General features: G+C 44.5%; 1 protein-coding gene across 2 annotated transcripts; it reads right to left on the bottom strand.

Moving 5' to 3' along the window:
• Window positions 1-795: 795 nt before the first annotated feature.
• On the bottom strand, window positions 796-23877 carry LOC109641766 (collagen alpha-1(XXVIII) chain-like). 2 transcript variants are annotated; one of them, XM_020106322.2, is made up of 38 exons: window positions 23844-23877; window positions 20380-20422; window positions 18797-18848; window positions 18486-18643; window positions 17186-17760; window positions 15537-15557; window positions 15397-15459; window positions 14224-14277; window positions 14058-14102; window positions 13848-13874; window positions 13430-13474; window positions 13097-13141; window positions 12761-12814; window positions 11608-11676; window positions 11435-11503; window positions 11189-11257; window positions 9322-9390; window positions 8562-8630; window positions 8271-8339; window positions 8102-8170; window positions 7933-8004; window positions 7774-7842; window positions 7582-7653; window positions 7423-7491; window positions 7182-7250; window positions 6767-6835; window positions 6321-6389; window positions 5942-6010; window positions 5036-5104; window positions 4850-4918; window positions 4697-4777; window positions 4490-4525; window positions 4362-4398; window positions 3669-4226; window positions 3080-3336; window positions 2764-3004; window positions 1677-1871; window positions 796-1532 (listed from the first exon to the last, which is right to left on the bottom strand). In XM_020106322.2, the coding sequence occupies exons 1-38, from the start codon at window positions 23862-23864 to the stop codon at window positions 1525-1527; spliced, it is 3795 nt and encodes a 1264-aa protein (XP_019961881.2). In that variant the 5' UTR covers window positions 23865-23877; the 3' UTR covers window positions 796-1524. The 2 variants fall into 2 exon arrangements, with proteins under 2 accessions (XP_019961881.2, XP_069376947.1); XM_069520846.1 differs by having other exon boundaries at window positions 20395-20422.
• Window positions 23878-23926: the final 49 nt, after the last annotated feature.

Genomic DNA, 23926 nt, shown 5'->3' with positions numbered 1-23926 from the left:
TGAAGATTAAGATTTCAGTCGATGAAGAAACGAACATTATCGATGTTTGCCGATGAACCAGAGTTTTATGTTGTGGAGTCTCGTTGCTGGTGAAGTGTGAGGAGTGTGTAGAGTTAGGTAACGTCTCTCCTGTGGGCAGCACTAAAGATAGATCAGACTACACCACTTGTGGAGGAGGGTCTAACATCTAATTTAAGCAGGAGGGGGGAGCAGCTCGGCCACTTCCCTGATAAATGAAGCAAACTTTGGGACTTGTTAAAAAAGGGAAACCTCAGGGTTGTTAATATTTTATCCTCCTTTCTCTCTTTGGTTCAACTCCTCTGACTAATGAGCTGTTTTGAGATCTTTTCTTCTCACGTATAAATACTTTAAACGTTGACACACTTTTCCATGATGTTACAAACTGTTTCTTCTAATCCGTGTTGTAAATACTGTTATTTAGTTCATGTCCTCAGTTACACGCAGCATCTGTTGCACTTCAGTCCGTCCTGGGAGAGGATCCCTCACATGTGGCTTTCTGAGGTTTCTACGTTTTGTCCCTGTTAATAGTGGAATATTATTATTATTATTATTATTAAGAACAGAGGACGTCGCACCTTGTTAAGATCTATGAGACAAATTGGGATTTTTTAATATGGGCTATACAAATACATTTATTGTGTGTCCATGGCCCCAAAATTAAAACTACAATATTTTCTGACCTTCCGCCCCCTAAAATGTTCATACAGTCCCTTAATATGAATATAATGCATAAAGTGTATGCATTATAATAATACATAATATAATAATCAAATATTAGTTTGGATCCCATTTATTACAAATGTTTGACATCAACTATTGACCATGTAAAAAAACACAATTAGAATTGATCCAGTACAGATTGGTTCAGTACACAGGATGTGTTGGCCAGTAGAGGGCAGTGTGTGTGTGTGTGTGTGTGTGTGTGTGTGTGTGTGTACGTGTGTGTAGACATGTAGAGAAGGAAACAAGTGAAACAGTGTAAACATGAAACATTCAAATGCACAAAATGATCTCAAAGACGTAACAGTGTCCGTAATGTTCGATAAAAACAAAGTATATTTTATTTTATTACGTGATGAGAGGCTCAATCTCAGCCGTGTCTTATTGGTTCTAGTGATTCGTGCTTGAGCACCGACAGATCGTAGAGTGACGAGTGAAGAAATGAGTGGCTACAGTTTGTTGATTGATGGATGCGATGCTCTGTGTGTAATCACAGGCTGCGTGTGATCCCTGGAAACACACTGATCCTCTGTATTCCTGAGAAAAGAGTGGTGGAGTTTCTGCTGCAGTATTTGCTAATATTAAAAAAGAGAACACAATGGAGGTATCTGTCAGACGTAGGGTCGCTTCGTCTGAACTGCAGGAGGATACGACAAGAACTATGATGTAGTGGTGTTATGGAACGTCAGTGATGCAAAAACTTTACATAACCCAGCGAGCAAGGCTGGTTTTAGCTGCTCCTCTGTGAGGTATCTACAGCAGATGAAGGGCAGCCGCTTCCTCTCAGCCTCCTGGAAAACACAAAAACAAGAAACAACTCTAAAACTGACAAGAAGAGGAAGAAATGGAGGGATGGTGTCAGGTCTGCTGGCTGACAAGGTAGGTGTGAATGACATAAATGAAAATATGGCGGGGGATGAATCATGAGAGCGTACCGGTGGATCTGGCGATCACGCACGTCCTCTTGCACTCCTCCTCCGTGTCGAAGCGGTTCTTGTTGCCGTTGCAGCCTCCGTACCAGAACTGGGCGCAGGCGTTGGCTTGCTTGTCGTAGTACCAGCGAATGTTATAATCCCGACATGTGCCCTGGTCCAGAACCAAGCCGCAGCGAGGGTCTAAGGGAACGGTCTCTGCAGGAGAACGATGGGGAAACAAATGAAAAGACTTCCAAAGAGTCCCGCTGCTGAGTTGTTCTCTTTTGAGGCAACACCTGTTTCCTGACAGCGCTCTCAGGAAGGAGCCAATTCTATGAAATCATCCACACGGCATCAAAAATAATTGGCCTCCCTGCTTCTCACCTACATGACCTCATTACAGAGGCTGTCAATCACGAGGCACTCATCACAAACCTGGAGGCAGAACATTCACACTCCATTCACGGAGGTGTTCATCCCAACGCACGGGACGTTAACTTTAGCTTGTTCAGATTTTGACTAATCATGGACGGATCGTGCTTCAAGGATTGTGTTGCAGCGTCACTAAGAACTAAGAAGATTCAGCCGGACCAGACTCTGGCTGGGTCACGCCAATTTCTTCCATCTCTAATTATTACTGCGTCACATAATAATTGGTCTGCGGCGGTTTGAGTTAAACATCAGATGCTATGACCTCAGACATGAACTTGTCCGGACAAGAACGCATCAGGAGATTGTCCAGGTCAGGTTCACAACAAGGAGAAGGACAATGAACGAGACATTTTAACGAGCGGCTGGAAGAAAAATGTCCTGACCTCAGCGCAGGTGCAGTAATGAAACAAATACTTTTACTGTATTTTTGTATTTAATTAAATCATCGAGGTTTGAGTGGTTTTGTTTGCCTGCATCATTTGGCAACGGCTTCACTTTGTCATTTTCTTTAATTGATTGTTTCTCTCGAGTGTTGAAACTGTCTGTTGTGGGTGACTGCTCGGTTTCAGGAATGGATTCGTGTGTTTCATGTCTGTGCATGTGCTGGCTGTCAAAAAAGAAAAAAAGAAAACGGGGTTGAATATTCAAGTGTAGAAGTGTGACAGAGCTCATGTACCTTTGGGGAGAGCCGGCCTTGTGGCAGGAACGTGCTGCACAGATACACCTGAGGATGACGTGGTTACATTTGTAGAAGACGAGGATGATGAAGATGAAGATGATCCTCGCCTCCTGGTGGACTCCCCTCTGGAAGAATGGACGGGTTCGAGATCTATTTCCCGGTTAAATGTGTCCCCGCGCTCCGTTCCCCTGTTTGTTGTTTCAGTGTGGACATGCTGCCCTCCTCCTCCTCCTCCACCCTGAAACCAGACAACACTGTAAAACACTTTTAACAGATATAATATTAAATAAAGGTTCATTCTTATCTTTCGTACATGAGCTGTGCTGGATCCTTTACTGCCGTGCCGTGCGCTCTCCCCTTGGCCTCCGAGGGTGTGGGTGCTGGTGCCGCTGTGCCGGTCGCTCGCTGCTCCCTGCTCGGTCGCAGGACGGTATCCATAGCCACCGGTGGCGAACTTCCCATTAATGCCATTCCTGTGGCCGTTGGTTCCATAGCCGTTGGTTATTCTGTTGTATATCAGGGCTCCGTTCTCGTCCTCGCAGAACTGGCTGACCAGCTTGGATTCCAGAGCTGAGACCGACAGACACAGAGAGAGAGGCCAGAGGCAGATTGCAGGATTACTGTGGTGACTGATGTTTAGTCGGGCTGTGACTTTTTATTCTGAATTCGCACATTCATTTGAACGAGGGGTGTATCATGAAGACCTGAATTAAAAATACAAAGTCTAGAAACTCTGTCTGAGGGAGTTCTCCCTGTGATCCGACTGTCCCTCGATCTAAAAACACATGAGCTGCGTCTCAGTTCAGTGGCTGCAGAAACCATCTCGACTGTAACGTCAACACGATATCGCATATCTGTGACACATTTCCTCCTGACGTGTAAACATCAACCGCAAGTCTCACCTGGCAGAGTGTTGAAGTCATCGATGAGGAACATGTGCTCGTCGTCTGGGTCAGAAGCGATCAGGTTCAGCTCTCTGAGGAACTCCGCCTGTGTTGGGTCTGTGGTGTTCACTATCCCCAGTGCAAACATCTCAATATTGGCGGCGTGTGCCTCTCGTACGGCGATGTCCAGCTTCACCGGCTCCCGTTTGTCCGTCTGGCCGTCAGTAATCACAATGGCCACCTTGCTGACTCCCACACGAGAACTGTAGAAGGCTTCCTGTGTGGCTTTACGAATGGCCGTGCCTGTGTTTGTGCCTTCTCCCATGTACGGGATGTTTCTGATGGCCTGCTTGATGTCCTGTTTGGTGACGTAGCGAGCCAAGTTGAACACCAGCTTCACCTCCAGGCTGTACAGCACCAGGCCGATCCTGGTGGCGTTGCGACCCACCGTGACCCGGTCGACTAGCGCGTTCACAAAGTCCTTGATGATCTCAAAGTTCTCAGGGCCCACGCTCTCTGAGCTGTCAATGACGAACACCAGCTCCATGGGCCTCTCCTTACACTTGATCCCACATCCTGGAATCACAAAATGAGCTCATGACTGAAATGTCACTTTGACGAGGTTCAGTCTGCGGAATCTGATCTGACGATCTACAGATAACACGAGACAGTGGCTCAGTGCTGGAGATAAATACTGCAGAGTTCGCTCACCACAGATCTCTTTGATCATTCGAATGATGTCCTCTCTCTGAAATGAACACACCAACATGCTATGAGCACATGAATAAACATGAGAGGATGAGAACGAAAAAAGTGCATGAACATATGAGAAGACTCACAGTGAGTCCAGCTTCCCCTTTGATACCAACTCGGCCCTAAGATACAGACATTTCAAAAAGAAACGAGAGCATTCTTGCAACGTTTGTCAAATTAACGGACATATATTTGCTAAAACGAGTGATAACGAGGGTTAGAGCAGAATTCTTTGACATGTGTTTGCTGCTCACACATCAGCTCACAGTCAACGGACAAATCACATCACTCACTGGTTGTCCCGGGGTTCCAGGATCTCCCATGTCACCTCTGATTCCCTTCAACCCTCTCTCCCCGGCGGAGCCGCGGTCACCCTGCGTGGCAACAAGTCAGTGATCAGAGCCGAATACGTTCACTCAGCCCCACAGTCAAAGGTCTAAACTCACTTTAGCTCCAGGAAAGCCCTCTCCAGATAGCCCCCTTGGCCCTGTCACACCCTGGGACCCCTGTTCACCCTGAATCCAACACAGTTCAACAATATCAGTGGCAGAAACATCAGAGCCACAGGTAGAATGCTAACACAGCTCACTTCTGTTTAAACTACTGAGATTATCATATTATAATAAACAAACCTTTGGCCCTTGAACTCCTTGTCCTTGGGGCCCCATTGGCCCCGATGGACCAGGTCGCCCGGGGTTACCCTGTAAGGAAACACAAGTTCAGTTGTGTAGAACCACAAACAGTGACATGAATAAGATTTGAAAAGAAAAACGAAAGAGAATAAAAGTGACCCTGCAGTGTGAACATGAATAAATAAACCTTTGGTTTGGTTTTCAACTCTGGGGTCAGGTGACGATGTAAAATAAATGTAAAACACTTTGAAAAGCCTTTTCTAGAAAATATCAAATCTGAGGTGATGATTACCCCTCGTTTATTATACTGAGTCATTTCTGACACCGCCATTTTTTCAGCTTTTTTTCGCTTTGCCTCATTTTACGTCATTAGTCGAGTTGTCAATTAAATCCTGCCTGCTGCTGCACGGCTGTGACAGGGCTCAGTCCTGCAGAGACGTTGGTCTGAAGCCTGCGGGGAATGTGGATGTGATATCTGAGGACATATGGGGGCTGAGAGTCGCCTCATTTAGACCCGTTAGGCCAAGTGCTTCCCATCAGACACATATGTCCGTGGAGATTCTCACTCTGCTCCGATGTGTCAGAGAGCTGCAGGGAAAATCGTGATAAATACCCGGAGCAAATGAAGTGGCAGCCTTTGAATACACGGCTCCTGTGGTGGGCATGTTCAAACACCGGATGAAGAAACGTTTTTCACTCCGGAGCTCCGACTGCTGCTAAAACACAATTCTGCAGAGAATATGACTCAATCACGACCATCTGCTCGTGTGTCAGGTTCAATGACCGAAGCTTCCTGTGAATATCGACTTTGTGTTTGTAGAAAAACAGTTTTTTATGAGTTAAAAATTTTAATGAAAAGTCGAAGCTGAAATAATTTTAGACAGAAGAAAAATCTGTATCAAGTACCAGAGGTCCTTGGAGCCCTTCGCCCGGAGGTCCTGGTAAACCAGGCAACCCCCGGAAACCAATATCCCCCTGCAAAGAGGAAAAAACACAGAAGATATATAACGACTTACACGCAGCACAATCCATCAGACAAATTAACTCAGATAAATCTTGTTGCCTTTAATTACTTTCCTCTAACAAATGACCAAACCTTTCATCGTAGCTTTCTAATTGATCTTACAGTACCTGACATTTGGTTTGGCCCAGGTTTCAGTTTGAACACATTGAAATTACACTTCTAATATTGGCCTCACGTGAAACACAATGAAAATGAAGAGCATCACTTTCTGCCCCCAACACGTCAAACATTGTTCTGGATATCAGAGAACCAAGTCGTCACCTTTGGACCCGGGACGCCGACTCCTTCTTGGCCGGGCTCTCCTGTAAGTCCAGGCAGACCAGGAGGGCCCTAAACAACACAGGACATGAAGTTAGAACACACAGCTCACAGTTCTGATCTTTTCACCTAATGCGAAAAAAGCACATCAGCATTTATCCTACAACTACATCCAGAAATGAAGCCAAAATATCCTTTTATAGCAAATAACTGTTTAAAACCAGACTAACACTGGATCATACATCAGCGTGATAAGAACTTCCTAAAATAATGAATGCAAAGTGTATTTTGACTTTAGTTTGGTCCATGTCTGATCTTCTAACACGATATTGCAGACGAGGTTTTTGGCTTCACTTCTGGGGGGGGGGCGGGCATGTCGTCCATCTTAATATAACAGTCTACGGTAGAGTTTTAGGAGTGGACAGGCAGTGACTGAACGGGTTCCTCACTGTGGGGCCGGGGTAGCCGTCTCCTTTGGGACCAAACGGACCTGGTGGGCCTGAATCTCCACGGTCACCCTGCAGCACACAGACACGGTGAAGTGAATCATTTATTCATGCGAAGGAAACAAAGTAATTGTGAAAGTACATTTGCTGTTTTTTTGCTGTGCCTCACTATAATTATTGAAAAATAGAAAAACAGGATGTAGCTTTGCGTTTACGACCCTTTTTGTCATCGTCTCTGTTCTTGCTGGGAAATTAACCCAAGGGTGAAAACTGCACATGTGCTGCCTCTCATTACATTTCATTGGATAATAGATTTTCCAAACACAGGCTGTTCAGCTATGACAACACGCTTGTACTTGTTCGTTGAAAATGAAAACTTCAAGTGTGTGTAATCATTGTTGTTTATACTGAGCTTCACCTTTGGACCAGGAAGTCCATAGCCAGTTTCCCCAATCGGACCAGGAGGACCACCGGGGCCAAGATCACCCTAGAACACGTGGGACACATATGGATGAAGAGTTTTGCTAAAGCCATGAGATACAATGGTTCCACATGAACTCAAGAAACAATAGTGTATGAACATGCCAACTCTCAGAGATATGAAATGAAAGGTGCAGTTAGTGTAACAGGCTCCAACAGTTTTCTAAAGTCGTAGTTACCTTGGGTCCAACAACGAAACGCCCCTGTGGACCAGGAGGACCTCCCCTGCCTTGTGCTCCTGCTTCTCCCTGATGAAGAACAATGTGTTATTATCATTAACGGCTCTCTTGCCATTTATATTCCAACAGCCTCAAAACAGGGTCTCAGTGGCATCTCACCTTTGGTCCGGAGGGTCCAGCGATGCCAGGCGGACCGGTCAAACCTCTTATTCCTCTTTGGCCTTGGTCACCCTTAAAAGATAAACGTTTGGAATGCAATTAGTGATCCGTTCGCAGAACTTATCATACATAGAGGTTACCTGCAACACGGGCAAAACAGTGTGCAGGGAATGCCCCTTGTTTATTCTGTACCTTTTCCCCCTGAGTGCCAATTCCAGGTGCCCCCTCTAGGCCCCTGAGACCTGAAGATCCTGGTTCCCCCTGATGACAAAAACACACGTATGCATTCAATGAATTGACTTTAGATCATTATTACAGGCTTAATATTGGAGGAGACAATGTCCAAACTACTTTCTGTCCAGGAGCCCCGTCCTCTCCTGGCAACCCGGGCAGACCCGACGTTCCTGTTGATCCTGGCTCACCCTGAGGACACATTTGTGGATACGTCGACATTTTTAGGTCTGAAGAAAGTATAGACGGTTGTTGTTGATGTGAAATTTAGCACAGTGCTTTGACGTACCTTAGCTCCAGGGTCTCCAGCCCCTCTATCCCCTGGAGCGCCAACTTCACCCGGCAACCCTTGGTCTCCCTGTGTGAAACAAAAAAAGATTATATATTAAACACTGGGCTCAGGGGAGTGGGGGCAATTTTCTGGAGCCCCTGAAACAGTATTTTATGTATGTACACACCTTGGGTCCAGGCAAGCCCTCTCCTGGTGGGCCTCTGCTTCCTAGTGGCCCCCTTGGTCCTTCTACACCCTGGAAGGACCAACAGATGAAGTGATGAATAAAATAATATTTCTAATAAAAGACAAAAGCATCTATGGAAAAGAATCCACACGAAAAGTAAGTATTCTGCTTCATACAAGCTGCGGTGAAGTGAAATGTCCAATACGTTGAAGGAACTTAGTAACGAGATAAAGTATAGTTTCATTGCAGTTGAATCCACAGCTGGAGTCACTGTATGAGTAAAGTACTTGCCTTCTCACCCTGTATGCCCACGCCTGGGAGTCCGAGGGGTCCAGGAAGACCTGGAGGTCCAAAATCCCCCTATAGATATAAGAATAGATAATGATAACTGTCAATGTTGAGAGCTTGACAGAGAATCGTACTCACATTCCAATGATTTACTGCATGTGGAAAGCACCTGTTTCCTTTGCCAACATCCTGTGTCTCCTTATGGCTCAGTAATGAATATGTACTGTTTATTGCACTGCATGAGTACTTTCACGCAGTAAAATCTTTATATACACATAACTCAATTTGCATGTTACAATACTTGCATCGGTCACATGCTGCAGCGACATTGTAAATGCATGTTAAACCCCCCCCACAGAACACGTTGCAATTATCTCGATGAACTTCCACTCGCAGCTGCGATAAAACTGTCATCACAACGCTCGGCAAGTATTTTCACAGAGCCGGATTTTTTCTGGGAGCCGGATTCATTCACTTCTCAATGTTAACGTCATCTTCCGGTGACATTAGATGAATCTAATCTCATTTTAAAGTCTCCCAGTCAAACACAGCCTGAGAGGTAGAGAGAATACGGCTGCAGACTCCCAGATTAAACCAAGAAGCCTCGTTCCTCCTTCACCCTCCAAGCTCTGACCTTGAATCTGAAAGTGTTAGTTGGTGATTCTGCCAACACTTGGCCTTCTTCACAACAACACTCTTTGTCCTCATGCTAGTGTGAAGGCCTTTTCAGCGAGGCGTCTTATTTACAGCCACTCTGTTCTACCTTGTCGCCTTTAATTCCAGCGCCCGGCTGTCCTCTGGGCCCTCGTGGCCCCTCCAAGCCTCGCTCTCCCTGTGGAGACACAGAAAAGTTACACCATCACAGTCACAGCATCATCAGAGAAACAATCATTAGCATTAGTAGATGTCAATAGAGATGTTTTGGCTTCACTTTTGAATGAGCCGTCTTCGTTGTTTACAGTGTGTGGTTTTAACTTGGTCTCACTCTCGGTGTGTGGTTGCTACGTACTCAGTGTGTGTAACTGGGCCAGAAGCCTGAGGCACGATAATATCTGCATGATAGCTTCTGCACAGAGGGAGAACAAGTGGTCGAGCCTTCTCTGTGGTTTACTGACTAATTCATGAAATCATAACAGAAAGAATATTTATTCAAATATAATTCCAAGCAAAGTATCACACTGCATATGTCTTCAAGTGTCTGCAGGGGAACTAGGGTGTCAATTCAGTGAGGAATTAGATCAGTTGACAGTAGGTACAATAAAAAAGTGTCTGACTGACTGCAGAGACAATCCAATGTCTCCTGAGGTCACACAAGGATGACAGAAATAAAGTGTCAGACACAGGAGTGTGTGTCTTAGCTTTTAAAACTATAGATTTATTGTCCCAACTCTTGCTCCCTGACTTTGACACACAAACCAAGGTGCTAATGATGTGGAAAAAGCATAATACTGCTGATGAGCTCCTGTGAATCCGGAGCTTGTCGGCACACGTCATGCGAGGAACGCTGCTTTGGAGCTAGAACGCCATCTGCGGTCAAATTTCGTGCTGAGGGAAAAAACAAGCACCCCCGAGGCCAATCTTTACAAGGGGGAGGGGTGGATGCACCTCCGCCTGTTCAAGGGTGAAAACTAGCTGTTACCATCCCCGCGAGGAAAGTGGAGATGATAAATTGGATGAAGGCCTGGAGCGAGTGGAAAGAATAAGAATTGGACCTGAATTAAAGTTACTGCGCCCTCTGATGTAAGGCCTATCTGTTGATACTGTAAGAAAGCCAGCGAGTGATTGGGTTCGTCGTGACCTAAAGGAATTCCACCGACTTAATCACACTTAGTTTTACCGTCTGCATTTATCAGACAACAAAAGGGTTTGTTCTGTTTTACAGATGATGCTGATAAACCTACACAGTCATCTGTCTTCGCTCTGTGAGAAGAAAGTTATTGATTTTTCACATATTATTAATTGATGTAACTGTTTGATGTCCCACATGAAGGTTTTACTTGATGGTCCGTTTCAGAACCTCCTTAAGAAAACAAGACGTGACACTTTGATGGGGAAAGATCGTTTCCTAATGTCTGTCTCAAACATTTGGGTAATTGCAGAATGGAACCTGCACCTCAGCCTTTACTCTGGAACCTCTGCCCATGTGCACCTGTGTGATAGTGTCTGTACATATGTGTGTGTGTGTGTGTGTGTGTACATCCTGAGAAGACACAGACGCAGGAAACAAACTCAAACAAATTCTTTCATCTCTTTCTGAGTCACTCCCTCTGTCATGTCTCGAGGTGTCCTGGCTCTTTTCCTGTCTTATTGCCATATCTACTCAGCCCTGGTGTGTTCTCATGTCCTCTACTGGGGACGATCAATGGACCGGGTCACTCCATGAGGTAATCGGAGCCATGCTGCACTGACGTATGTGAATTTATGAAACCTCAGTGTTGTCAGCCGTTGTAACCGTACACGTTGTCAATTTCCTTTCATGACGACCTTGAAATCTGGAGCCCAGATGAGGGCTTCGTGCAGGTCAGTGGGTTGGTGGGTGAAGTGAAATGAATGCATGAAGATGGGGTCAAGAGGACTCAAAGGTTTTAGTGCATGAGCATGAGGCATAAAATACATGAACACTAACTCACCTTTGGTCCAGGCAGACCTTCTCCCAGTGGCCCTCTCTCACCTTGGACTCCCTGTTGCCCCTGAGGCCCCTGATTTAAAACAAAAGAGAAATGTCTGAATGATGGAGGACAAAGAAAAATACAACCTTTTTCGACTGGTAAGTTGTTTGGTTGGTTCGCACTATCACACATGTTTATATTTCACCCAGTGCAGTGCAACAACACATGCAGCTTTACCCTCAGTCTCACAGCTGGCATCGTACTCACCGGAGGTCCAGACTCGCCAAGACCTGGAGGGCCGGGGAGCCCCGGTTGCCCCTGGAAACCAACATCACCCTGCGGAGTAGCGAGAGAATGAGAGGGGTGCACAAACGTGGGTGAGGTGGATTATTATGCGATCATGACTTGATTTTCCAGCACAGAAGGGTGGCAGAGTTCACCTTGGGTCCCGGGAGGCCGATCCCAGTTTCCCCTTGGATTCCAGGTGGCCCAGAAAGTCCCCTTTCCCCCTATAAAAAGACAGGCAGGGACAGACGTGGGCAAGTACACACACACACACTCTAGCTTCATTTTCATATGGACGGAACAGCAGAGCTGCCCTGGTTCTCTCTTCCTCTTCACACTTACACAAACTACTTTTCCTTCCTCTAATTTTCAGCTATTTTTAAAGGTGGTTCGAAATGTAATACAGGGTCCCTTCATTCCTTCAAGGCTTTATTGTGAAAAAATGCAATTATTTCCAGGGAAGCTGTAAATCACAGCCACGGTGTGCAGCAGTAGGGCACTTTAAGACACGCAGAGAGGGCGTGGAATTGTTAGTAGGTGCATACCGACACGTTTTTTTTTCCTTCCCTTGCCCTTTCAGGCAGGTTGGGACAATGTTTAAAGCCAGACATTAGTCTGCTGTTCAAGTGATATAGGATGACAGCCAGACAATCAACATGAACATTCTTCCAAAATAATTAAGGAGGGAACACTTGGTGGGGAGTGTGCGCTCATGGCGGAATTGGCAGCTATAAGAAGGGAGAGGGGCTAAAAAATAGGGCCAGACAAATAGGCTGACAAGGTAATAACAGATGAGGTACTTCAGAAAGGTTTCAAAATGTTTTACTGGGGATGGATCATAACTCACAAGTATTCACACATATGGTCAAGCAATTAGTGTGTAGGGCTACTTAACATTTGTGATATTATCTATGTGAGAGATCGACTTAATCTGAACTCGTTTTAAATGTCAACTTCGTGAGTAATGTGATTGTGAGAACGGAGAGAACACACATTCTGTCACATGTCGTTTTTAACCACATGTTTAACCCCGTCACCTCTCAGGTTCCAGGGTTATTCATTATCTTTGAGGTTACATTTTTTCATACAGCTATAAAAGAAACTTAATTCAACCCAGACTGGAAAAGAGTTGCATCCAACGAGACATCCTGCAGATATGCATCTGGTTTTGAGATTGCAGGTCACCTTTAATCAATGCACTTGGACAGGAGAACCAGTCAGATAGGAAACTCTGACTCACTATCTATTGTACACACCTCATACATATTCAACACAGATTTCAGAAGCATCAAACAGAGGAATACTTACTTTTTTACCCATTGCACCTTCAGGTCCGATATCACCATGTGGACCAGGCAAACCCTGAATTGTAAATAAGTGTTAAACATTTCTTTGCGTGCTGCAGCGGAACAGATGTATTATTGACACTTGACGGGAAAAACATCTGTGAAAATCTGCTTGTGCCTGCTGCTTCTACAGCTGTGAAAATGAATGACTCACTCAGCCATTGTTTAAAAAAGATTACTGAGAATTTCAGAATCTGAATCTCACTGTGAACTGCGTATACGAGTTAGAATGGAAATCTTGTGCAGGTGTCAAGTGTCAGTCAACTGGAATTGATGATAAATAGAAAGTAGATTTCACCTGGACACCACGATTTCCTCTCGGGCCAACATTTCCTTCAGGACCCTGGAAAAGAGGAGAAATTAAATTCCTCATCCATGATGATCATGAGCAATACTTTCATCTTTAAGTGGTTTCTGTTTGGTGGGTTCACTTATAATGTGATCGATAAAAATATAGATTGAAATGGTATGGAGGATAAACTTTAGTCAGTTTTAATCATAAAACAATATTTCACTTCATAAATAAATGTTATCACCTCCATAGACTGAATATAAGGACGGATGGGACATGAGCCAAACTCAAGTCAACATAAAACAGTGTGAGTCTAACTCGGGTTAAAGGGTAACATACTCTGTCTCCTTTAATCCCAGGCGTCCCACACTCCCCTCTTTCCCCCTGTAAGAGAACAAACACAGTTTCATAAATACAGTTTCATACTTATCAGCACATTGTTTTTCTAATGACCAGTTCATGCCAGAGTGCAATTTCCAACTGGTTATCTTGGAGTAATGAGTATTAAGACTTATAATAATATAGGATCCTTGTAATTAAAATCTTGTGGCTTAAATTCCTTAGAAGATAGAGACACTTGTAGACATTAAACACAGATGTACACACTGCTGTGATGATTGTGTGTATTATCTCTACCCGAGCATCTGGAAAACATGATAATTCTTCATTTTCTCTCACAGCTTCAGCGTGGGAACTCTATACTTTGACAAACCATCAGCAGACATTGAGAGAATCTAAAGTAGAATCCATACGATACCTGCTCTCCTTTGTATCCTGGTTTCCCCTGTGTGTACAGAACAGTCTTGTTAAGTCAGGAGGAGACGAGCAGCAACCAAAACATCAGACCACAAGAGACCTGTCTCTATTTACAGCAACGACTTGAGCGGAAGATGATTTTTTAATTTGTACTGAAATTATCCTGCGTTTGACGACTTATCAACAACTTGATTTAAGAACTTCATCTCACCTCACTTCCTTCACGACCTGGAAGTCCACTGAGACCACTCTCCCCCTAAGAAAAACAAGGATTCTACTTTTACCAGGAAAGATATCAGCAATATATTTAACAGGCATCAGCTCTGAATTATGCAGTTTGATTGAACAATAACTGGTGGTTAATGAGCAGGCATCACCTTCGCTCCTTTGAAACCAGGACTTCCGTCCTCTCCAGGACGGCCCTTCTTGCCCTGTGAAGAAAATGATTTAATTTAGGAAACATGAGAAAACAGCTGCGCATCCGACTGGTGTTTTGGTGCACTCGTACCTTTTGCATTTTAGTTGGGTATTTGCTCAAACAGCTCACGTAGAATACCTTTATAATATGAACCTCAGAATACAACCTCAGTCCAATAAGCCTCCGCAGTTTCAGACTTTGACTCCACGTGGTGAGGAATTGAACATTAGCTGTTGCCATGGAGACGAAGACAGTGGAGGGGGCAAATCGGAGCAGCAGCGGATTCAGAATGTCTTTCAATCGAAATTTCTTTGGACGTTTTATCACAGCCTGGTTTTAACCTGCACGGTGTGATTTAATGCACTCGCAGTGAGGACAGTGAACATGTCCCAAAATGTCAAACTACTCTTTTCAGTTTCAGTGAGCTCGGCAGCTTCGTGTTCAGCAATGAAAGAGCTCTTCTTGTTCTCCATGCATCCTGATGGACAAAGGCCACTGAGTCTGGGAGCCCGAGCAACTGTCTGGCTCTTCTCTGTTTTCATGCATGTGTGTCGTGGACTGTGAATGTTCTCCTCTTTCAAGTAAGCCCCTCTCTGCATGTCTGTCTGCATCCTCTGCTTCCGTCACCGCTGCCCCTGATGTGAAACAGCTTTTGTTCAGAGCATTAGGTTCAAGGGGGTAATTACTCGCTTCTCATCCAGTGAAGATACATCAAAGCGAAACCGCTACGTCTAATTGTGGTCGACCTTCTCAGTCACGACAAGGCATTGGCAGGCGAAGAAAGTCATGCATGTAACATCTGATTCTGCATGTGTCCTCGCACAATCCCGAGTGGTTTGTTCCTGACATGATTCTGCTGATTCCCCATGTAAATTCACTATGTGTTTAGGCCTGCTCCCAGTAAACGCTTCGAGGAATGTCTGGCCTCAGCTTTACGTTCACTGCTGCAGCAAAGTGGCTTTGAAAAATATTAAACATTCAAGTCATTTTTCTGAATTTGAGTTATTTTTACTCGTACAGTCATTTTTATTTCAAAATGGACAATGATCTGGGCACACAGGCAGAGTGACTAAACCCAACCTTATCTGTGTCCTGATTACGAGTGAACATATGAATTCTGGGTAATACTTACAGGAGGGCCGCTGGGACCCCTCTCTCCCTTGTCGCACGCACACTTGCTCTGGGCCAGGGGACACTTCAAACACAGGTGAGAGTCAGACAGGCCTCACAGGGACACAAATCCAGATATGAGACAGCAGTCATGAGACTTACCCCTTCATCTGCCAGCGCCGTCTGTAGAGCAAGAGACACAACACAACGTCAAGCTGTTATCAGATGAACTCCATATTGTTGATGTTAACTCAAACCCCACCAGCTAACAGAAACACAACGTGAGCCCATCTTTTATTGTGATGCGAAAGGAACACGATTGTGAATTGTGCACACCCACTAAACATGGCGTTCACTGCGACGCTACATTATTCAAAAGGCCTCTTGCGAGTGGACTCGCACTAACTCTTGTAACAGACAGATCCCGCCAGAGCCCTGGTTTTCACCCCGGTGGCTGCTTCCCTCTTCAAAGCTGACCACATTCTTTACACAATGGGGAATGTTCCATATTCCTCTGAGACTAAACACAAACCACATGCATTGATCAGTAAAATAGCCGACGCATCCAGGGGATGAAATGTGGGGAGGGGGTGTTTGAAGACAACAGACAGTCTGTCCATTCCTGGAGGATGGAGAAATACAATGGAGGGCTACGACCAGAGATAAAAGACAGCTTCCTCTTCTCAGGAACTGAGACTCATGCTTATGACATACAGATGCTGCCTGCACAAAGGAATGATGAACGTCTGAGTGGAGCTGCTGCTGCTGCTGCTGGGGGTCTGCATGCCGGCACCGTGCAGCCTGTCTGCTCCAGGGATTGTTTTCTCGTAAGTTGTCCCTTATCATGTTGGCGTGTACCACCTGTGTCAACAGCAAGCCTGATTTCCAAGTGGCGTTTGAGGAGCTGCTCAAACAATGTAGCGTGCGTGCATGTTCTCCCTGGGTTCTTGTACTTACTGCGCCCAATTTCACACACAAGACTTTAAAATTCAAAGCACATGTTACAGCCAAAAGCCTGGTTGCGTGTGCAGCACATGTTCGATCTTGTTTCTTTGGGGGATACATTACCAGTGACTCCAATCACTCGAGTGCAGAGGAACAAATCAAGATAACTCTCTGTGTGTGGCTGAAGAATGATTTGGGTGGGGAGAGCATAACTAACCCCGTGGCAGGAGTGGGGATGCAGTGGGCCACGGTGCCACAGTGGGTTACATGGAGAGGTCAAAGAAACTACCATTTTATTCATGTGATAGACAGATTTCTGTCTGCATAATAACTGTTTGGAAGCTTCCTGTCATAAATTTCTATCCTCCAGTCATGAGCAATTATCAAACATACATGGAATTCCACTGGGTGTGAAGTGCCAAGAAATGTACATGAGAAACATTAAAGCTGGAAAATGATTAGTATTAGACAGTGGGCAGGTCTGAACATGTGATGTTCACCAAAACATGTATATTTATCCCTGTCAGATCTGTCATCTACGTTTAATGTGAACGCATTAGCACTGAATTTAAGTTCTTTACACAATCCTGCAAGTATTTGGTTTAATGAGAAAATCTCTGTCACAATGCTTTTCTGAGCTGAGCTCATTCGTTAATGAATGAAAGTTCCTTTAATAATTAAGAGACTAATCCCACTTAAAGATAGAATTTCTGTTAAAGGGATAATATGGTTGAGAGAGTAAATGGAGGGGGGGGGTTGACCTCAGGTTCCTCCACTGAAACCAAAATGTTTGGGGCGTCCAATCTAGAACCGTCACTACCTCTACTTGTGCAGGCAATTTGACACCAAAGAGTGTTTTTACTCACGATCTCCTGAATGACTTTTTCCACGATGCCTCTGTCCTGCAGGTTGTGAAGGTAGCGGGAGGCGGGGGAGCTAGCAACTAGCCGCAGCTGAGCCATGTTGGTTGGCTCATTGGCTTCGGGTGTGATGCCTATGGTGAAGAAACGCACGCCCTGGTTCTTGGCGTCAGCCACAGCTGAAAATATGTCTGGATTCCTGGGGTGCGAGATGCCGTCGAAGAGCAGAATGGCCACCTTGATGCTGCTGACGTCCGACTCCTCCAGGTAGATGCGAGTGAGGTTGGTGATAGCGTAGGTCGTGTAGGTGCCATGACCGATGTACACGATTGGAGCGATTCGGGCCTTGAAGTCGTCGATTCCTCTCCACTGTTTAAAGGTCTGTTCTATGATAACATGGCTGCTGTACTGAAGGAGCGCCGCACGGGAGGTGAGACTGCGGCCGGTCTGCAGCCGGAGGCCCTGCAGGCGGTCCATCACGTCTGAGGCGAAGAGCTTCTCCTGGGCATGGTTGTCCTTCGCGCTCTCTGAGCTGTCAATCAGGAAGGCTAACTCCAAACCGCAGCCCTCGTCAATGAGCGCTTGAGAGAAAAGAGAAGTTGCACATTTGTGATATCACAACAATAGTTTCCCATTATGAGAATTATAAATAGTTTGCTTTCTGGCCAAGAGTTAGAGCAGCAGTTTGAATCCACACATTCTAAGAAACTTATGATAACTGCACACGGTGTTCTGTGCTAAACTGATATAAGAGGAAACCATTGCTGTCATTTCCAGCGAAACACAAAGACCCAACTATCTTCATAGCCAAACATATTTTACAAGTCAGGAGGAAATTTCATCTGCAGAGCCAGAGGAGCTTAAGGTGATTTACTGACCACTTAGGCTTTCATGAATGTGACATATCATTTTGAAGTGGGAATAAAAGTAACTGAACTTGCTGCACCAACCTTCAGCAATGGAAGGAGGTTGCAGATCTAATATAGGCTGAGGATAAATCACATTAATCTTCACGGAAATATGTCACAGGGAGAATGTGCCTGGGGAAACAGGATTCTGAGCGAGTGTAACATTTGGGTAGCAGAGCGCTGAGTAGTCACACAGGAGATGAATGGTTCTGAGAAGCCTGAAAGATGTGATCAGTCCTAGTGCATCTTTCAGAATGTCCTTGTTGAGTATCATGTTCTATTTCTTCACTTGTGGCAGCACCTTTTTTACAGGAATGGAACAAATGGAGCCTCGACTTTAAGGTTCTGCAGAACCGTACGTGGTAAAAAGAGAGAATTTCAGAGTATGTCAGACTTACATTTGGGTTTTTGTGGTATGGAATTGGATGGATATAGTTTGGTCTTTTTCCTGGTGGTCACCACCTCTTCTTCATAGTCCTCGTCATAGTCCTGAGCCCAAAGACCCTGAAGTCCCCACAGCATCAGGAGCCAGAGCAGTGAGGGGACCATCATTCCCCTAAGACATAAAGAAAATACAGAGATGGATTTAAAAAACAAAGAAAACCCAGACATGCCCTCACATTTTATTACCCTCTGCAAAACCTGCACACACTCAGAGAACAAGCTTTAACAAGCATGCGTATTAGAGAGTCAGGCATGCATAACTCACAATGTTGCTGACTTAGGTCTCCAACGTGATCGGCTCTGTACAGCTCTCCTGGCTGCGAAAAGAAATTCAGACAGAAAGTGCAAATAGGCAGGTGAGGTTCTTCATTCAAAGATAGTTTGCTTCCATGTGCCGAGCGTCAAAGTCATCAAGAGTCTCAGGTCAGGTGAGGAGGCTCAGCAGAGGGAGCAGCAGCAGTGTGCAGTCAAAAGTTTGCTCTGTATCCTGGTTCTCATAAGACTCAAAGTGGAGCCATTCTGCACTTGCACTAAATAAAATGAGGGCCAGCCCTTTTTAAAGATCACTCCCATTTTGGGGCAGAGTGTTGGAGAAATCCCATGACAAGACAGAGCCCCCAACACACACACACACACACACAGAGACTATTTTACTTTGTTGGTCTTTCTGTTTAAAACCGGTTGAATAATATCACTCACCACTTTATCACCATATTGCATATTTACAGTTTGTATTGAGATCAGATTCATACAGATCATTATCCAGATCCCCATCAAATTTCACGTGTTCATAGATATTAGCTCTTTATCTTGAAGATCTCTGAATTATTCAGAGTGATTAAAAAAAATCCTGCTGCAAATGAGCTTCGAAGGTTCTTCATGGCCGATGTCCTTCCACCAGATTTCAAGAAAATCTGTTCAGTAGCAGAATCATAACCCACCCAGGCAGAGGTAATGACATTTAAATAATTACTTCTATTGATATCCAGATTAAACTCGGAGGTGGAGTCGAGACGTGGTTAATGAACTACAGCTCCAGGCTAAATGCAGGTGGCACGGTCAAAAATAAAAAAACTGGAAGAGAGCGCATCCCTCCGCCAAGTCAAACGCCTCTCGGGATATTAAAGAAAGTAAAAAAGTGAATGGGTTCTTCCTTGGCCTACTCTCCACCCTTCCACCAAGTTTGAAGAAAATCGGTATAGTAGTTTTTGCATGATCCTGCTAACAGCCAGACAAATGGCAATGAAAGCATTCCTCCGCATAGAGAGGAGGTAATAAAATCTATCTCAACTGTGCTTTTCATTTAATCTGGAAACAGATAAAACAGATCCAACAGTTTCCACGTGATCAGCAACCAGGCACACCACCATGAGGCTGACAAAATCCACAACTATCACGTCCAGAGACCAATATGTTAAAACCTGGTTTCACTGATGGGCTCAGGTATAACCAGACACAGACGTGCACAGGGTGGAAACTGAGAGACTCCCAGCGACTGCGCCTGGATTCACAAATGATCATTTTAAGTTTCTGTGCAAGTATCTATTATTAAACAAGATGTGTTCACACATCTGCGATGCACTCAGCGTGTTCTCAAATAGCACCTGCAAGGATTTCAAGAGATTAAGGAAGTGAACAGAGCCCGTTCCTTCCTCGTGTTGTTCTGCGTGTGTAGGCCGAGCTTTAACTTTTCCTTTTGGACCAAGGCAAATATAGTTGTGGGCGACACTGAGCTAAAGGAAGCCATGACACTGGAGTCCAGACAAGAGGGGGATGAAGCATCTCTGTGGGTCCATCACTTTGCCCTCAGAATGACAGATGGAAAACTTTGGATTGGAGACTTCTTACCTTGAGGCAACACACCTTGTAAGAGCTGCATTCCATGATTCACCTGTGAAAACAACCGGAGCAGTCATTTATTTGTTCAGTGATTTATTATAAACATTACAGATGCAACAGAGAAGCACGTTGGTGTTAAAGGTATAGTGCCACTGAGCATTTAGAGCCAAATACGGACATTTGAATAGAATTCTTACATTTTGTTCATCCATTCATGTTGCTCACACATCAGGCATTTGCCCAGAATGCATTTCTTTTATACCCTGTTGACCTGAAGTCAGATTCTGTACATTAACACAAGGTGAAGTCTCTTTTCTTCAAAGGCGGATGTAACAGGTTGTAACTGTGCGTTTCTTCTGAATCAGTCCAGTTTTTATTGGAACCTGGTGCGTGTCCTTTTTGAGCACCAGAGAAAAGCCCCATAACTCCTTGTTCTTATCATTATCATTCCTGTAGCCCTGAATCGGAGGAGTCCTAAACTCCCACGAGATCGTCTGCAACCATAAAACCTGGAGCTGGAATCACATAACTCTGCAACAGGGATGACAATGTGTGTTTTTAGTGCCTTCTGCGTGAGGGCAGGTGAGCTGTCACTCAAGAATGCTCCCACTGAAAGATGGACCAGCTTAGACCCGGTTCAGCTGCCTCTCCTTCATGTGGCGTGTTGATTACGCGAAGCGAGGACAATGGGAAATATTTATCTAACCCTTGTGTCTGTTCTGATCTGGTCTGCAGTGTGACGACGGTGAACGCTGTCAGTGCCTGACCTGACATTTGTCCTCTCGTAGCTGAGACACTTGCTTTGGTGAACACATGTTAGGAAACCAGGACACAGCAAAGCACTGAATGTCAATATCATATCCTTTATATAAATGGAAAGCCACATAACATTTTTATCTAACTCTCCTGATTTATTTCACATCAGGAATTCTGAAATAATGAGCCTGCATGTTTGCCATGCTGCATTTAAAGTGGGAGTTAACAAAGCAGACCCCACAGTGCGTCCAAACTGCCCAGTGAGTCTTTGATATTCGATCAGTGAGTATGCAGGAATAAACAACCCGACACAAACAAGCACTGTGGCGCTCTGAGAAGGTGCGCACGCCAATAACGACCATCAATAAGAAGCAATAAGGTTATTTTTGTGATGTTATGCATTTGAATTTTTATGAGCAAATACTTTCCCTGTCGAAAGTGGCATGAAGAGAAGAGGAAAACCAAACACGAGTCTTTCTCTTTTATGACGTTGCAGAAACTGACACTTAACTCTTTGATATTCCCTAAACCCCTCCAGGTATCTGTCCTATGACATTTGGCTTAACCACTGTGTTTACAAGATAATGCATGTTCTTTAGCAGCAGAGAGAACTTAACAACACCTGATCTACGGTGGAGCGGTCATCTACACCATGTGTCACCATTACACTTTCCATGGAAGCAAACAGACTTGAACTCCAGAGAACCTCTGGACATTCTCCCGAGAGGCTGCATGCGTGAATGCAAACATCACGACCGTCCCAAGTATGATGAAGGAGGACTTCGCAAAAACTGACATAGACACTTCCACAGGTGGAGCATTTGTTTCTGTAATATTTCCCCAAAAAGTTATTTTTGTGGATTCAACTGCAGAGCGAGTCTCGCGTCATAACGTCAAACTTGTCTTCGTGAAAACCAAACCAGCCTCTACTGCGCTGGATCATTCGAAGGAACGAGTTGATTCCTGTGTAACTTGGCCTCGCACGCTGTTGTGAGATAATTTGGCTTAATCATCGTCGCTACAGTAACGACAGCTCAACACAATCACAGCCTGTCTAAACACCAAGAGACATACATATTCAAATACATGGAAACTTTAAGGACATGCTATCAGATGACGTCATCAGTGCCCTTATGATGCTTTTTGGTTTTTCCTGTTTCTGCATGTAAAGGTTCTGCTAACTTCCTAACGCCTTTTTTTCTGTAACATGCAACATGCTCGCCTCCTGAAAGATTTGTGGGAATTTATTGGGTGTTGGGCCAAAAGCTAAAATGGAGCGTTTCAGACAGAGCATGCAGGAATGTTGGCCTGAGTAAAATAATGAGAATATGGACATTTAAAGAAAAAAAAAAAAAAAAGGTGTTGTCTATCTGTGTGGATAAATATATAGTATGCACTTGCACGACAGACCACAGTAACCTAGCAACATGAAGTAATCCCAGCCGTCACTCATCAGACTTTGCACCAATTCAAGTATGTGCTGTGTTTCCACAGACGAGTAAAGATGTGTCTGTGCCTGCAGAGAGTACTAGCCAGAGAGTTTTTAATACAGTATTTAAACTACACTATGATATTTCATGTTTTTAGGTGCATTGGTAAACAGATGTGCTCATTGAAATACTCCATGGCAAATAACTTGAGAGTATTGTGTAAAGAATTTGTTTTGTAAGTTAAATCAAAGTGTCCTGACTGTGTTGAAGGGTTGAAAAGTAACACAATACACGACTCTACCAGCTGTTCCTGCTCAAGGACGCTGCACAGACATATATATTTTTATGCTATGGTTTAACAAAGGCTTTGACACACGGATGATTTAAACCTTCCAAAATGAAAAAGCATTACATATGTGCCACACATGTTTTCTACACCTGCAGGAGACCCACCCACAAGTCCTGTCTGTTTTGGTACAGTGGCACCCTCTGCTATCAATATCATGCAGTCACATCTCAGGCATCTGAGCTGCTTCCCACTTCTCTGCTAAATACTGAAACTGCCACTTGCATAAATATGTATTCATTCTCATGGCCTATTGTTTTATTTAGTGTACAATAGATTCATTAAATGTAGTGTTTGTCGTTGCAGAAATAATGTTTTTGAAAAGCACAGGAGCAGCTGCTGACTTTGCTCATGTCTCTGTTCCACTGAGTCTCAGTGATCTGGCATGTACCACACAACAGTACTGAACCTGGCACACCTCACTGCAGTACATCGATTCAAGTACCTCAGTCAGTTAATGTACTTAGGTTCCACCACTGAGGATGAGGACACACACACACACACACACACACAGCCTCCTACCTACGCCAACCTCCCCACATGTCTGTCTGTGTGTCTCTCGGTCTGTCTCAGGCTGTGTGAACATGAGGAGACGCTTCTTGCTCCGGGTCAAAACGTGCAGCCCATCACTACGGACATGTTGCAGCTCAAAGAGAGCGACCATTATCTGCTCTCCTCTTTCCTGCTCTCGTCCTCATCCGTTCAAACTGTCAGACGTAACATTTAGTCTCTAATATGGCAAAGACTCCTGCCTCTAACTACATTTAGGAGCTGGACTAGTCATGATTCACACAGAGTTAGATTCAAGCTGCTGTGAAGGGACAGAAAACACAACACAGAGACAAAAGTTTAAAACAATTTTCAAGCTTAAGAGATAAAAAAAAAAAAAAGATTATAAGAGCTGTTCTTTATTTAATAGCGATGTTGGAAGGTTTTCTTACCTCTTGAAGTTGCAGTTTCATTTTTACACTGTTTCTGAAAATAACGGATGATCGGAGAGAGGGAATGTGCAGTTTAGTAATGA

This window comes from Paralichthys olivaceus, chromosome 24, assembly GCF_024713975.1.
Source record: "Paralichthys olivaceus isolate ysfri-2021 chromosome 24, ASM2471397v2, whole genome shotgun sequence".
Lineage (NCBI taxonomy): Eukaryota > Metazoa > Chordata > Actinopteri > Pleuronectiformes > Paralichthyidae > Paralichthys > Paralichthys olivaceus.
This window is presented reverse-complemented; position numbering and strand designations above follow the sequence as displayed.